At 60.6% G+C, this 15,772-nt stretch overlaps 2 protein-coding genes across 2 annotated transcripts; both read left to right on the forward strand.

Annotated features, from left to right (window-relative positions):
- Positions 1-625: 625 nt before the first annotated feature.
- Positions 626-6,002, forward strand: VOLCADRAFT_98246 (uncharacterized protein; the record flags this gene model as incomplete). Its single annotated transcript, XM_002957129.1, has 9 exons — positions 626-1,018; positions 1,150-1,311; positions 2,090-2,329; positions 3,037-3,222; positions 3,771-3,890; positions 4,240-4,352; positions 4,808-4,957; positions 5,237-5,382; positions 5,605-6,002. The coding sequence occupies 9 exons, from the start codon at positions 626-628 to the stop codon at positions 6,000-6,002; spliced, it is 1,908 nt and encodes a 635-aa protein (XP_002957175.1).
- A 1,401-nt stretch (positions 6,003-7,403) lies between these two features.
- VOLCADRAFT_119608 (uncharacterized protein) lies at positions 7,404-15,335 on the forward strand (the record flags this gene model as incomplete). Its single annotated transcript, XM_002957130.1, has 11 exons — positions 7,404-7,544; positions 7,844-7,976; positions 8,564-8,746; positions 9,581-9,768; positions 9,948-9,991; positions 10,331-10,430; positions 11,171-11,227; positions 11,527-11,660; positions 11,910-13,260; positions 14,064-14,576; positions 15,279-15,335. The coding sequence occupies 11 exons, from the start codon at positions 7,404-7,406 to the stop codon at positions 15,333-15,335; spliced, it is 2,901 nt and encodes a 966-aa protein (XP_002957176.1).
- Between the last annotated feature and the right edge of the window lie 437 nt (positions 15,336-15,772).

The following is a 15,772-nucleotide window of genomic DNA, read 5'->3' on the forward strand; positions in this document are numbered from 1 at the left end:
TGTCCTAGTAGCCGCGGCGCTGACGTGTCACCACCCGCGGTGTTCTACTAGTGCAGTAGCCAGGCGCGCTGTGTCCACTATCCTAGTAGCCGCGGCGCTGACGTGTCACCACCCGCGCTGTTCTACGCGGTGTCCTAGTAGCCGCATGGTGCGATCCAAGTAGCGTCAGGTCACGTGGTTGGGTTCCGCGAGGCACCGAAGAAGGACCTAAGAATTCCTATTGTGAAGGTAATTGTAACGGCAACTTATTCAACTAGATTGAAATGGCAGTTCCGACACCGGATTCCGTGACGCGTTTTAGCAGCGCGAGGCGGAATGCCGGGGCGCTAATGAAGTTTTTGTCATTTTAAGCATTTTGCGTTGTTTTATGCAGATGCGACCATAATGCGCGATCAGAAAGCGACCAGCGAAGCAAGATAAGCGAAGCAGAATGCGATTTGTTACAGCGGACAGCGGATTTAGCAGAATGCGAATGGTTACAGAAGCAGAATATTGTTGCAGGATTACTCGTCCTTTACCGCTGGGACGGTAGTTGTACGGTCGAACAGTTGCTTAAGCCATAAGCTACTCTCACCAGAACCATCATGAATTTTGCCTTACAAACTATCGACTTGTTTCTTGTGCCATGGCGGATGACCTCGACGACGCTCTCTTCTCACTCGGTGCTGGAAGCAATAAGGCTTCATCGACAAAGCGCAATAGGAAAGCCTCCGATAGTGATGAAGATGGAGCCATCGATAGTGATGCTGATTCGGAGGAGGCGCCCAGGCGAAAGAAAGCGAGTAAAGGAAGCAGCAGCAAACGGGGCAAGAAGCCTCAGAGTGACGAAGATGATGGCGATGATGATGGTGACTTCGACGACGAGGAGGGGCTTTATGAAAACGAGGAGGATCGTCGTAAGCTCATGGGCATGACTGAGCTGGAGCGCGAAATGATTCTGGCAGAGCGTGCTGAGATGCGCGATAAGGAGCGTCAGAGGCGACAATTGCTGCAGCAGCAACGCGTGGCGACAGAAAAGGTGCGACTACGTCAACTTTGAGGGTTCGGTTCTCTCCATTCCTCTGGCCTTCCGTTTCCAAGCCTAACTCAGCAACTCAAACTTACGACTCAACCATTCAAATCCAGCATGTTGTGTTGTTCAACCCCCAGGCCGACAAAGGCCGCCGGAAGCATGACAAGCAGGATGGGACCCGGGGGAAGGGTACTCCGCGCAGCAAATCGGCTAGAAGCGCCGGGGCCTTGCGGGGTGCTCGTGACTGGAGCGACAGGGATTCGGAGGGCGGCGCCGGATCTTCCGGAGACGAGGAGGAGGTGAGCGCGGAGGGGGAAAATGACACTGGAAATACAGGGATTGGAACTGTGAAAACGAGGGAGGATTGCGATTGCTCACGGACGATTATTCCCACAGTCCAAGAGAGGACAACAGACGGAGCAACCCCACCTCAACCACCGTCACGTGTCCTACACATCCGTCATCCCCGCCCGTGAATCCCCACAGCCGTCTTTTTCACGCGACGCCTTTCAGTTCCATTTGGATCGGTGCCGTAATAATTTGGTGTTTCCTACTCCCCCTCCTTTCTCTCTTGCTCTTGACTATTGCACCCTGCACGCTCAGTCCCCTTCTCCCTGGGCCCATTTTTCAATTACCTCCTTTTACCCAGTTTCGTCGGAGCATATCCTCCGGCGCTAGCTCGGACGAGGAGGAGGGGCAGGCAGGGAGGCTGCTGGTGGGGGGAGGAGAGGAGCACGAGCAGGGACTGGTATCGAGCTGGGGCGGAGATGAAACGGAGGTTAGTATGGCAAGGGCATCCTGGCCAGGGCAGAAACCCCGGGACGTGTTGTAAATGTTTGTTAACCGGTTGAATGTTTGATTGCTGTCGATGTTTATAGTCGGTAGTAATGTTTTCGGGAGGGGATGCAAGGAGGGGAGTTGTAAGGTTGAAGGCGGGTGGTTGGGGGTTGGTTTGGGGTGTTTCGTACGGCGTGTTGGGGAATTCAGATGGGGTTGTTGCCGAAGCTGATCGTAGTCAGTGTGTTTTGTCATCTGTACCTGATCGTGTCGGGGAATTGCCGTACGGTGATTGCGCAGGCCGCGGGGTGGGGCGGCGGTATGGACGGTGCGGGGGGTTTTGGTGGCGGCGGCGGAGCCGCCGCTGTCGGCGCTGGCGCCGCCGCCGGCGTCCCCGCCGTCGGCGGCGGCAGCACATGGGGTAGTGAGCCTGCTGAGGATGGTCGACGGCAGGCCGCGGCGGCGGCGGCGGCGAGGAGTAAGGAACGAGAACGAGAGCGTCTGAGGGAGCGAGAGCGACACCTTTCCGATGACGAGGAGGTAAGAATGGGAAGGGGGGGGGTCGAGGCAGGTCGGGCTGACATACATAATGGACACCTTCATTTTCCAAGGGTGTTGGCTGGTTGCGGCGGTTGGGAGAGCAGTTGGTGACAGTTACGTGGATCTGGATCCAGCGAAGACGACTTTGGTGGCGCGCAAGTCATGTCCTCCTAGGCGACGAGAGTTGGGGGTCGGACATTGAGGAGCAAGACGGGGGGAAAGGGCATATCGTGGCCATCATCGGCTCATTGCACCTCTCTCCCTCTCCATGCGGCAGGAGGCATGGAGGAGAATCTCACGATCCTGCCTAGGGTTTTAGGGTTTTAGTTCCTAAAGCCCAGGATTTGCCACGCCCTTTTCTACGACACTGCCGTCTCCCTCTCCCCTACTCGCCCTGCGCAAGCTCCTCTTTCTCCATCCGAAACCCTCCCTTTCCCCCTTCCCCCCGTCTCTCTGCTTCATTTGTCAATGGTTCATCCTACCCTCCCCTCCCTTTTCCCCATCCCTCCCCCCCAAATCCCTTTCCCCACATCCCCCGACAAAAACCCCAGGTCTAACCTTCCCCCACATCCCGTCTCTTCCTCTTCCCCCCATGCTTCGTTTTCCCCTTCCTTAAATTCCACCTTCTTTCCGTTGTTTCTTGTAGATTACTCCCCGCTCTCTCCCCCCCTTCCCGCCTGGTTGGCTGTCCTTATTGACGAGGTAAGGCCCCCGAGGAGGCCACCCTGGAGGAGCTGCTGACGTGTCAGGTAACTCGCATCCAGCTGGAGGAGTGGTTCACACAGCCCTTTTTCGAGCGGGACGCGCTCAGCGGTTGTGTCGTACGGATGGCGTACGGCCCAGGGATGCGGGACGCGTCTGGCAATACACACCCGGGCTACATGATTATGGAGGTGGGTGGGTGTCCCCCCGGGAACCCCGCTGTCCTGCAGTGCGGGCACACACGCGCGCACGTGCTTCGTAAATTGCCGTATGTACGACTGTCTTTTTCACAGTGCTATATTTAAAAACCGTGTGACTATGGCAGTAACTAACCAACTGCACAAGGCGTATGTATTCCCACTTAGGGCTGGGGAAACTGGGGCCCCAACATCACGTAAAACAAGGAAAGGGGTGGGTGCGCACAGCGCAATGCAGTCACTTAGTGTTGCGTGCCTCGGCGCCGTCGTACCTCGTACGTGCGATGTGCGGTAGGTGCAAGGTAGAGGCCACGGAAGCTGCTCGGCTGTTCAGCCACTGAATGGCTATGTGCACAAACAGCACAGGACAGGAGGGCCCCTCCCCGCCCTGCACAACCGAAGTACCGGGTTCATAAGGCCCTCCGCAACCGTAACCATAAGAGAGGGGGCCTGGTCCTGCTGGGGGTCAACGCAATTTCCCCTCTCGCCGCCACCGCAACGCCATGCTTATCGCTTACCAACCACCAACTGCCAACTGCCAGATCACTGATATTCGGGAGTCGGGTCGTGGCTACTCATTCGGGTCCCGGGGCGAGATCACCCACAAGCACCTGGCACTGAGGGACGGCCTGGGGATCACCCGAGTCATGGCCATGGCGAATGTGTCCAGCAAGCCGGTGAGCAGGAGGACGCGTGTGCATGCGCGTGTCTCTGTGTGTGTGTGTGTGTGTGTGTGTGTGCATGCGCGTGTCTCTGTGATTCATGTATACGTACGTACGTACGTACATGATACATATATCTTGGACGCATGAGCGTTTTGTCGTTTCTTTTTCTGCAGTCCACCAGACACAGACACACAGACACACACGATCGCGTCCTTTACAACGCGGCAACATATTAATTAATTAATGGGGCTTCTTTTCTGATGCTCCGCGTTCTTACTTGTTGCTGGTTGCTGCTGCTACTTCTGTTGCTGTATATTGCTGTATATTTTGTGCTCTTTCCCTCCAGTTTGACGAGGCCGAGTACGAGCGGTACAAGCGGCACTGTGGTCGGGCCAGCAGAGCGCCCATCACCCGGGAGGAGGCGGCCGCGGCGGCAAGGAAGGTGGAGGCAGCGACCAAGTAAGTTGGAGGACCCCGAGGGGCAGCAGGAGGAGGAGGGGAGGAGGAGGAGGAGGAGGAAGGGGGGGAGGGGTGAAGTGACAAGTCAAGAGGGGAAGTCATGAAACTCGAGATCTCACTACCCACCTCCTCCTGTTCAATCCTGACGATGTTGCTTGGAAACCCCCCCTGGAGTCCTCATGCTGTTACGTATATAAGTCCCAAGGTGGCTCTGGACGTCGGCAGATAAAGTTCCTTGACCCTGCATGTGTATCACTTCACCCGAGGTCTCCTCACGCTCCTCCTCCTCCCCCTCCTTCTGAGCCCTGTACTGGGGGGAAGATCTGCTTCGGTTTTTTCCATTTTCGTTGGGTTTCCGTCCTTTCCTTCCCTTTCGCCGCGTTTTGAGATCATCAGTTTCCCTCCCCCGCCCCCACCGTGCGTGCAACTGCCCGTCCCACTCGACCGTTTTTCAGTTACCGTTGGACTTCCGCCGACCTGAAGTTGGAGCTGGAGCGCAAGAGGGCCTCCCGAGCTGCCCCCGTCAACCCTGCGGCTGAGAAAGCCATGTTGAAACGCCGCATGGAGCTTGCGGCTGCTGCGGGTAACATGGACGAGGTGGCTGTGTGAGTGTCGGAGGGGGAGGGCCCCGCGACGGAATGGGGGCGGGGGTATATATATGTTGTGTGTGAGCTTGTTTTCATATAGTGGACTCGGTTCCTTGTACCCGCCATAAACGGAGGCACCCAACAACGGCTCGACCACCCCCTACCCAGCCATCTTGCTCTCGTGTTACGTATAATGAGAAACAATTCCCGCCTTGGACTCACTTCCCCGCTCCCTTACCTCCTGAAGCTCCACTTTCTTCTCCCTCTCTCCGCTCGCTCTCTACTTTTGACACGCAGTTTGGAGGAGCAGCTGTCCTCCCTGGAGTCGCACCTGCTCAACCAGAACAACAACAAGCGGGCGTTTGGCATGATGGACCTCAACAAGCGGAACAAGCAACACAACCTGACAGTGGCGTACAAGACAAGCGCAGCAGAGGAGCACGGTGGGCGGGGTGGGGAATGGGGGGTTTGGAAAACGTAAAGGTGTTTTAGGGGGGAATGAAGGGGTGGGGTGAAGGGGTGGGGAAGCGGGAAAGGTGCATAGGGGGGTGTTTGGGGTGGTGGGGTGTCGGCGGCGCGCAGTGGGGGAGCAGGGAGGCGTGTTTGTTATGTCCAACTGGCAACCAACTGCCCCCGCGGCCAACTGCCACACATACATACCCCAGGCGGCAACGACGGCAGCGGCGGTGCCGACGTCTTCTCCCGCCGTGCCACCACCCTCAACATCTACTGGAACACCAAGGGCGCTCGAGGCCGCGACGGCAGTAGCGGCGGAGGTGACAGGCCGTCTGCGGGCGCTGCAGCGGCTGCACGCGCGCAGGCCTCCCTGCCCGACAAGCTGACTCGCGCCCAACAACGGATGGACCCGGCTGACCTGATTCGACATTTGGACTTGGATGTGGATTTGACCTTGCTGCGGACGGCGGCAGTTGTCCCTAGTCTGCAGCTGCGGGTGCTCCCCCCTCGGTGGCGGGCCGCGGCGCTGGCAGCGCATGCGCAGGATTTGGCTGGCAAGAGCGTGTTGACGATTGCGGACTGGAAGCGCCGGGCGGGGGAGTACTAGTAGCGACGGCGGTGGTGGTGGCGGTGGTGGTGGTGGTGGTGGTGATGATGATGATGATGGCCGGAGGGTGTGTTCGGGAGGGGTGGGGGAAGTCGGAGGGGATGTGGGGGTTTGTGCAGTGAGGGTTGTTGAAAGTGGTGTACGAGCATGGTACGGAAACGGGGGAATATTGTCTGGATGCATGGAACTGTGCTTTCGTTGAGAATAAATGGATTTCAGTGAGGCTTCTTGTCATGGACTATGTGGAGCGGGAAAGGATCGGGCAGGGGGGGAGGCGGGGGAAAAGGGTATGAGGCCATGGTGAGAAATGGAGGGAATGGGGGGGATACATGGCGTCGTGGGTGCGCATGTGTGTACGGAAGGCCCAAGCGAGCGCTTTTAATGCTGGATGTTGACGGAGGCGAGGGGCTGTGGGAGTTGATTTCGGGGTCGGGTGGGTAGTGGGTGGGTTTTGGGGGCTATGGCACGATGTGCGAGGGACGGACGAAGGGGAGGGGGGCTTCTGTATGGTCCTTGGCCCTGCACGGCGGTGTCCTCGAAGGCATTTTTGCGCCTCCTCGGTCGGTGCTATCCTGGTGGTCGGTATGTGTTTTCGAAAGGGTGGAAAACCAGGGCGTTGAGGCGGCGCAGAAGGGTGTAGGGTTGAGGGGTTGGGGTGGGAGAAGCGAAAAGCGGTCCGATTTCACACTGTGCACACGCTGTTGTTGTTGCGACCTGTCTTTAGTCTCTACCGCCAAGCTCTACTCCGGCGCAGAGAAGGCTAAATGGTTTTCTTGGCTAGGCTGTGATGTGCCTTGTGGAGTGCGAGGGGCAGGTGTACGAATGGGGATGTGGGAAGCTGATGTAACAACACAGGACGAGGGAAGGAAACGCATCGTGTTGTGGGTTTGATTCTTTCGGGGATTTACGCACCCCGGCGCTAGCGCCTCATGGCGACAATATGGCCTTGGCTTTAACTAGAAGCTTTTAATGCTGCTTTTGCTGTGGCCTGAATTGGCATCATGTGTGTAAGGTGGAGTGGACAGACCCCGGGGTCTGCGGGGGTGGAGCCTTGGTTTAGGTGCGCTTCGCGACGGTGTGGCTGCTCCAAGGTCATCTGTAACACCATTAAGATCTCTCATGCTTGTATGCAACGGCAAAACGCTTTTTGGCATCCATCAAAAAGCAAAACACTCGAAAGCGCAGCATTCTTGTTCACACATGGCACAGTCATATAAAGATAAATAAATGGGGCTCATTTAGGGTGCTTCGAGCGAGAACAGGTGCGTACAGCAAGACTTTGCTGGCCGTCCCGTACCGATTTTCTTTCTGTGCCCTTCCTGCCTGGATTCCCAGAGAACCAGCTAGGTCGTCTAGGAACCTCGATTGGCCAGCGCATGGCGCACCAGCTTTTCAGGGAAAATGGCAACGAGGACTTCTATCAGACCAAGACCCGTTGACATATTGCGTCAGCTTAACATCGTCCGGGACGTTGCTGAGCTAGACAAAACAGATGACCTTGATGCAGCTCAGACTCAGGCCCCCGCGGCGGCTTTTGAGCAGGTCAGTCAAGGCTTCAACCAGATCGATAGCCGCTTGGACCTGTTGACGCAAACCTCGCAATGAAATAAGCACGACTGCATACACCAATTCTACTAGTATTTTATGCCTAAAACAGCGGTGCTTCGTTTCAAGAAAGACAGCTGGTTGACTCACTTCGCGCCATCATGTCGGCGGGTAGTTGACCCACGCACATGTGTCGCACCGGGCACATCTAAACCTTCCCCCCAAAGCCTCCCCGCCCGCTTGCCGGGAACTAATGTCGAGAATTTGAATGCCATGCTCTTGTTTCCTGCCCACAGCCCCCGGCGGGCTCACAGAAGAAGAAGAAAGAGGTCAAGGAGATTCCCGTGCCGGAGGTCCGCATAGTGCCCGGGTACACCCGCGAGTACTTACCCCTTTTCCGAATACCTGAAACCTACATCCGTGGCAAAGGTGAGTGGCTTCCCAGCTGCGTTATGCAACCCGGTCGCACACCGCGTGCGCAGAATACCCCCGCCCCACACTCATCCTCCTCGTAAGGCCGTCGCGCGATGCAAACGCCAACACCCCTTCCCACCACCAACATCCCTTCCCACCACACCTTCTTCATACCCTGTTCGCCGCAACCTCCTACCGCCCTCGAGGACTTCCTCTCGCTCACAAACTCGCGCGCAAATCCCCCAGCCAAGATGCCGCCACCACTACCCGAGTCCATCCCATCCCATTCACACCCTCACCCCATCTCTATCCCTATCACTCCCCTATCCCTACTCGGGGCTGATGCCCCATCGGTTTGTCAGTCACCCAATGACCGAAACCCTGCGTTTGGCTTTGGTCCTCCTGCATCAGCACTCCCACACTGCTCGTGTTTTTTCTGTTTGTCGTGCACAGCAGCGCAGCGCATGTCCGGTGCCGTACAAAATAGACAGACACCCTCACACACACTACGCGCATACTTATACGCTCATACCCCTACTACTCACTCGCACACTGAGAACCCCCCGCATCATACCATACCATACCGCACCGCACCGGCACAGGTGGCGTGGGCTGGGCGCGGGAGGACTATTGCGAGTACGACCTCGATAACGAGGACGAAGACTGGCTGGAGGCATTCAATGCGGGGGCCGCCAATCGGCTGTCCGAGGAGAAGTTCGAACACATGCTGTGGCGGCTGGAGACGGCGAACGCCGAGGCCAATCAGAGGGTCATGAGTGAAGCGGGTGGGTGAGGGCAGGCCGGGTGGGGTGGTCGTGGAGGCGGCGGCGCGGGGACCATGGTCCTCGCGGGGGCCGAAGGGGACACCGAGGGGGGGGGAAATAAGACGAACCACTGGCGAATGGGGCAGATACCAAAGACGCAGGCCGCAGTGCATTCATGGGGGGGGGAAGGGGGGCGGATGGACATGGAAGCGCATGTGTGCACATGCCGCCGCCGCCGCCGGGAACCCCGAGTGTTACGGCGGTACAGAAATGCACGAGGGATGGCGGCCAATGGTGGCCGTGATCGGGCTCCCGGGGATTATTGTGGAGACGGATGTTCAAGGGTTAGGGGTTAGGAGCGAACATGGAGGCTTTTGGGAGGCCTGTCTTTGGTTGCTAACTAACCAAGGGGGTGTGTGGGGGGTGTTTTTGGAGGGGGAGGCGGATGTGCTGCTGTGCCACCTGCTCCTGCTCCAAGGGAGGGTGGAGATGGGTCCGGCAAGGTAGGGGTTAATCATATGCGAGAAAGTGGGAAGTGGACTGCTGTCAGTGTCCAAGGGTAGGGGGGTGGGGGGTGGGGGTCAGGGCCCACGGTCGCGATGGCGATGGGGGTGGGGACGGCAGCAGAGGTCAGTATGGGTCCCTTGTCCATGGCGGAGCTTCCTTCCTTCCCTCCCTCCCTGGATCTACCACGTTCGCGACCACTAGCCGTCCACTAGCCGTCCAGCAGCAGCCTAGTCCACCACCGCTGTGACTCTTCCGCTAGCACCCGCCTCCTACTCTGAACCGCCGTCGCCCAAGCGCCTCTTTTGATGCTTGCATGTAACCTCCGTCTGCCCTGCCCCACTCCTGCAGGCTCCGGTGCGCAGGATTGGCGCATGTTGCCCGCTGCGGTGGCCGCCACCAGCAACATGAGCCGGGATGAGGCGCTGTCGGTGATGCGGAAGTACGCCTGCGCGCGAGACCCCATCCTGCATGCCGTGTATGACTACTGGCGAGGCAAACGCGAGCGCTTGAACAGGCCCATCATGCGGCGGTTACAGGTGGGTGAGTGAGCAGTACTGGCCGACAGGTCCAGCTGAGGCCCACATAAGGCCCAGCAGAGCCTGGCCTGTTTACGCGGTTAGTTCTGTTGGGTTCGGTTTCATTCGGTTGATTCGCTGCTCCTGTTGCCGCCCTTGCATCCGCTGCTGCTGCTGCTGTTACGTGCCCGTCCCGACAGGCGCCGACCAACCCCAGCGACACGAATCCGTACAACGTGTTCAGGTATCGGGGGGGGAGGGCGGGGGAGTGTGGTGAGTGTGGACAGAGGGAGGCCAGAGCCCTTGGTTCGGGATGGGGGAGGTGGGCAGAGGTCGGGAAAAGAGGGGCTGCCTTTGCCGTTTTTGCTTTGACTTCCGCGGCCGCCTCTTTCACAAGCGCCCTTGCCTTGCAACCCTTTGCCTTTGCGAATTCCTACGAGCCATTCTTGCATAAGGAGCTCCCACCAAGCACCTCTACCAAGCACCACTATCCTCTTCCACCTTACCCCCTTCTCTCCGACTGCATTCTGTGTACAACTCCCCCTTCCCTCCTCTCTTCTTCCCTCCTCCCGACTGCCCCCAGGCCTCGCGAACGAGTCAACCGGCCTCAAACCCGCCGGCGACGAGAAAACACTCAGGACTGTCTGGACAAGATGCGCCAGATACGCGAAAGCATGCTCAAGGTGTGTGGGTGTGTGGGGGGGGGGGGACCTGGAGCTCAGCGCTGCGATTTAGGGCCCGGGGCAGACGTGCTGGAAGGGTGAGGGAGTGGTGGAGTTGACATACGAGGGGGTTGGAGTTGGGGTGTGGGGGCACATCCGTGGAATGCCGTACCGTAGCGACGCCCCGCCCCACCCCCCTGGAGTTGTTTCCCGTGAGAGAGCGATGGGGGAGAAGGACGAGGGCCCTGCGGGTCGGGTCTAGGGGGCCAAAGCTCAAGGGCGATCTGGTGAAGTCCAAAGGCGCATCTCCCGTGTCGGAACGGCGCACCACCTTTTTTGAGTAGTGGGGTTGGGGGAGGGGGGAGGCGGGAATCGGGCGGGGTGAAGTGCGCGGGCTTGTCGCGGGCGCCTCGCGGATTTCTGTACTGGTGTGATACCCTCCTGCTGAGCCCATCACGGCGCTTCCGCATTGCGCAGCAGCAGCAGCAGCAGCAGCCAATGATGTCTCTCTCTCGTCTCGTTCTTACCCTCACCCGCCCCCTCCCAGCCCCCCACCGCGGTTGGCGGTCCGAGCTGACTTCTTGACGCCGGTACAACGGTACTGGCCCGCATGGCCCCGCGATGAGGGGGTTCCACTCGTCCCTGTTTATGAAAACATTTTGACTGGTTTCCACATCGTCGTTACGTGTGTGTATTTATTTCCCCAACCCCCGCCCCATCATCTTCATCATGACGTCATTACTGCCCACGTCGCCCCGCAGTCTCTGGAGATGACGGAGCTGCTCACATTCCGGGAAGCGCGCAAGCGTGATATACACGTGAGGGGGAAGGGGGGGTGCCCAGGCGCGTGGGGAAGCCGGTTTGGTTTCGGAGGCACGAGGGGGGGGGTTGGCGGTTGGAGATGCAGTTACAGTTACAGTTACATACAGAGATGCACGTATTACGTCCATTTGCTAAATTGTCAGCTTTTTTCATTACCCATGTGTACCTCTTCCGTCATGTATTTCTCTGCAGATTTCACACACACACGCCCGCCCGCGCGCGCGCTTCTGTCCCGCATCCCCCGCTCTTGTTTCCTTTCCTTACGACGATCCTCTCCCCCTCTGCCCCCGCGCAGCGGCTGGAGGTGGACATGCAGCGCTACCAGGTCGCTCGCCACCACCAGCCGCGGCACCAGTTGGAGGCCATCGAGGCGGAGGGGGCGGCGCAGCTGCAGGAGACCATGGCGCGGAGCCAGCAAGGGGAAAGCAGGTGGGGGGGACCCTAAGTACGGAAAAGGCACTGGAGGAGAACCTAAGTACAGAGGTATTACAGAAACCAAAGAAAGTTGAGCCTTGATGCTGTGAGGTGGTTTTAGTGATCTTCGCGCCGCGATGGGGGAAACGCCGGAGCTGGCGAAGCTGTGAGGTGGTGTTTGTGCAGTACTGGACTCTTTGCGTCTTGCATCACCCTCGGTTCATCCCCTCTTTTGTCCCCCGCACCGGCCCCCCTATCAACCAGACTGCGGGCCTACCTGGACTCGGCGAGCTCGCTGGGAGGGTGCAACGCAGTCACCAGCTATGACTCCCCCCTGCGCCGGGCACTGCTGCGCAAACGGAGGCGACAAGAGATGGAGGGCTGCGTCAATGGGGAGGCAGTAGCCCGCGTGCCGCCGCCACCGCTGCCGGCCGACGACGAAATGCTCATCCTCTTCACGCCCGACTTCGCCAAGTTGCTTGGGCAACAACAACAACAACAGCAGCAGCAGCAGCAACAGGCAGGGTCAGGATCCGCGGGGGGTGCAGTGGCAGCGCAGCCACCGCCGCCGAGCTCGCCGGCGGCCGCCGCCGCCGCCAACGGAGGCGGCGGCGGCGGCGGCAAGCCCCCTGTCCTGGCGCTGCCGCCGGGTCTGGATCTCCGCTGTGTCCGTCCCCGGGTGTCTCGATGTGGTCGGACCCTTTTGACGCGATGTGACCCGCTGACCCTGCGGCCGCACTCCCCGCAACATCAACCGCCGTCAGGGATCGTAGACCTGGCGATTCCTGTGGGCCTGGCGGCGCGACACCCGCTGCTGCTATCCGCGCAGCTGCCCAGCGTGCCCTGGGCCGCGACGCTGGACTTGGACTTGCTGCCGGAAGGCATCGCTGACAAGGCGGCTCTGCGCGCGCAGCGGGAACGACGGCTCAATGCTGACCGCTTGAACGCAGCCATGCTGCGGCAAACGCAGCAGACGCTTCAGCAGCAGGCAGCAGGAGGCATGGTGGGCGCAGCTAGTGTTGCGGGCGCGGCGGCAGCAGCGGCGGCGGCAGCCGCGGCGGCCGTGCCGGCAGCGGGACCCCTCGCAGCTGCGGCGGCGGCTCCACTGCCGCCGCCGCTAGCGGCACCCGCCGCTACCACAGCTGCAGCCCCAGCGGCGGCACCCGCCTTAACGCAAAGGCCGCCGCCGCCTCCACCTGCCGTACCTAGCCAGGGTGCTCCTGCGGGCACGCTGCCTCACGTGCCCCAAGGGGGGACCGGTGGCACGCTGCCACAGGCACCGCCGGCGGGAACGACACCGCCGCCGGCCGCGGCGGCGGCGGCACCACAGCCGCCGCCGCCAGCCCAACCAGCGGTGTCGGGCCAGGCTGGCACTTCCGGAGGCGGTGGTAGCGGCGGCGGAGCCGCCGGTGGAGCTGCACCACCTGTTTCTGCGCCACTGCAACCGTCGGCTGCCCCGGGCAGCTTGGGAGGGCAGGCGCGTAAGGTGCCGAAGGTGGCGGCCTCGCCAGCGCCAGCTGGGGCCGCGGCAGGGGCTGCAACGCCGTCCGGCTCGGCGGCCGCATCAGCAGCTGGCGCGGCCACCGCGGCCACATTGCCGGCCTCTAAACAGGGGGTAGGTCCGCGCTGAAGAAGGGGGGCCCTCCGTGAGCTGCATCCAGCACCAGAGCTGTCTTCACACGCGCAGGCATGCCCGCTCCATGCTCCGGTCCGCCCCCACGGCTTGGGAAAGACCGGAAGGGGATTGAGGGCAGCGTGGAGGAACTTTCGCGTAGATGAATGGGTCGTGATGAGGGGGAGGAGAGGTGCAGGTTACGCGTCTTACGTTGTGCCGTGTGATTCAGTGCGTGCGTGCGATCTGGTGATGTAGCGGGTGGGTGGGCCAGCCCTTGGATGCTTTTGCGGGGAGGGAGGGGGCGGCCCGCCCTAGGTGAGAGAGGCGCGGCCTTTGCTGCTGTGTTTTTGCGTTGCTGCCGTTGGGTCGTGTCTACGGTCGGAAGCTTCGCGTGCGGGTGCTTCGGAGAGCGGACACGGCTAAAGCCTTGCCACCTCACGCCACGCCACATGCACTGCATGCAGTGGGTGTGTATCGTACGATACACATGCTCAACATTCACCGCCCAAGGAAGACCTGAACGTTGCAAATTTGGGCGCCGAAGAAGAAGAAGCCCGCATTCAACAGCAGTGTTTTTCTTCCTCTGTTCTTACCATAATATTGTGTAGTGGTCAATGTGTTGAAACGTGTGTGCGAGTAGCGCCCAACAGAGAAACATATCGCTTTGTGCCGCGGTTCTTATCAGTTTTTCGTGACATGGCCTTATTGACCCCATTTCATCGGGTTGATACGTCTTTTTTGAAAGTGCGTACACACACATCACACACACACGCGCGCGCGCTTGCAACGGCCGCCCCCCGCAGACGGCCGCTGGTGCGGGGCCCGGCAGCAGCGCGCAAGGGGGAGCGCCGGCGGGGGGCGCGGCCCAGGCAACACCTGCTGGCCCGCCAAGCTCCCAACCGACACCGTCCACCGGCAACACCTCAGGGACAGCAGCTTCACCGTTACCCACCGGCGCTGTAGCTGGCATTGGAGCAGGCCAACCCCCGCTGGCGGCGGGTGCCGTGTCGCCGCCGGCGCCGCAGCCGACGGCTGCGGCTGCAACAGGAGGTGCTGCTGCTACCGCAACGGGGACGCCGGTAAGCGGCGCGGCGGCGCCCGCCGGGCCGTTGCCGTCGGGCGGCGGCGGTCCTGGGGCTGCGGCTGCCGCCGCCGCGTCAACCGCCGCTGCCGCCGCGGGTGGCTCTCCGGGTACCGGGCCCAGCGCTAAGAAGCTGCTGCCCACTAGCAAGGCCGTCGCCGGACCGTCCTCCTCCTCCTCCTCGGCCGCATCGCATCTGAAACGGGGACCCGGGCGACCCCCCAAGGCGGCTAAGGTAAAGTACGCACTGCCGCACGCGGGGCCTCCCCCGCAGCGTATCTCCCCGCCCCCCCTCCCTCGACTCGCCCGCCAGCAGTTGGTGCTCCGGACGTCGGATGCTGCTTCCCAGGCTTGGTCGCACATAATTCTCTCTCTCTCTCTCTCATTTCCCCTGGACGGTGGGACCATCGTAGGTTTCTCCCGGGGCCAGACCTTCCCTAGTCCAGCCGCCGAGGCCGAGCCCCCAGCTAGACGCAGCGTCTTTACCCTCATTCGCTCGTCTGTCGTAACCGTCACTATAGCGGACTGGTCTGAGGCTGGGCTGGGTTGGGCTGTATTACAGAGCTGCACGAGCACCGGGGCATTAGGTGCCGATGCCAGGGGTTGGTGGCTAAGGAGCGTGACACCGGGTGGAGGGGGGAAGGGGCCCTTCGGAAAGGGGGGGGAGGAGAGTGTCCCGGGCCCCTCTCTTTCCGCCCGGGGTGGTGGTGGTGTCCCCCGCGGGGAGAGGGACTCATTCGTCACACAGCAGCCCCCTGGATCGCCAAGGATGTATGTGTAAGGCGGGGGCAAGGCCCCACTGCAACAATATGTTACCTGGCGTTGTTAAGCCGCGCTGATCGGGACACATGCAGTCCGTGTTCTTGTTGCATCTTATCCACATTTTCCCGCCGGCGATGACGACGACCGTTTTTGGTACCCTGCGCGGCCGACGCAGGCCAACGGCGACACACCGATCCCCTCCAGCACCACCGTGCCAATGGACATGCTGTGAACGTGCGGCAGTGGTGGCAGCAGCGGCAGCGGCGGCGGCAGTAACAGCAATGGCAGCACCAGCACCAGCAGCAGCCTCGCTGTGTGCCCTTCGTTGATGCGCCGTTTGCAGTTGGAGTGCGCGGAGCGGTAACAGGGGCCTTCCGTTCTATGCCACCAGGTCCATCGCCACCTCCGAGCTTTGTAAGGTGTTGATTGACCTGACGCGCCGGCCTACCATCCGAGGAGGGAGACGCCATGGCGGGTACTGGAGGGTCGGAGATGTCGTCAAGCCTGGGGCCCTCCCCCAGGGAGTATTCCCGTCCTCCTCATCCCCGTGCCCCTTCATGTGCTTTTTTACGGGTTTCGGAGCCTCTCCTCTCCTTTCCTGCTGACACCTGATGGTTGGGGGGAGGCCTGTTGTAGTTGCCGCACACGCACAAAGGGCCGCATGTTCCC

The sequence above is a fragment of the Volvox carteri genome (genome assembly GCF_000143455.1).
Source record: "Volvox carteri f. nagariensis unplaced genomic scaffold VOLCAscaffold_70, whole genome shotgun sequence".
In the NCBI taxonomy this organism is placed as follows: Eukaryota; Viridiplantae; Chlorophyta; class Chlorophyceae; order Chlamydomonadales; family Volvocaceae; genus Volvox; species Volvox carteri.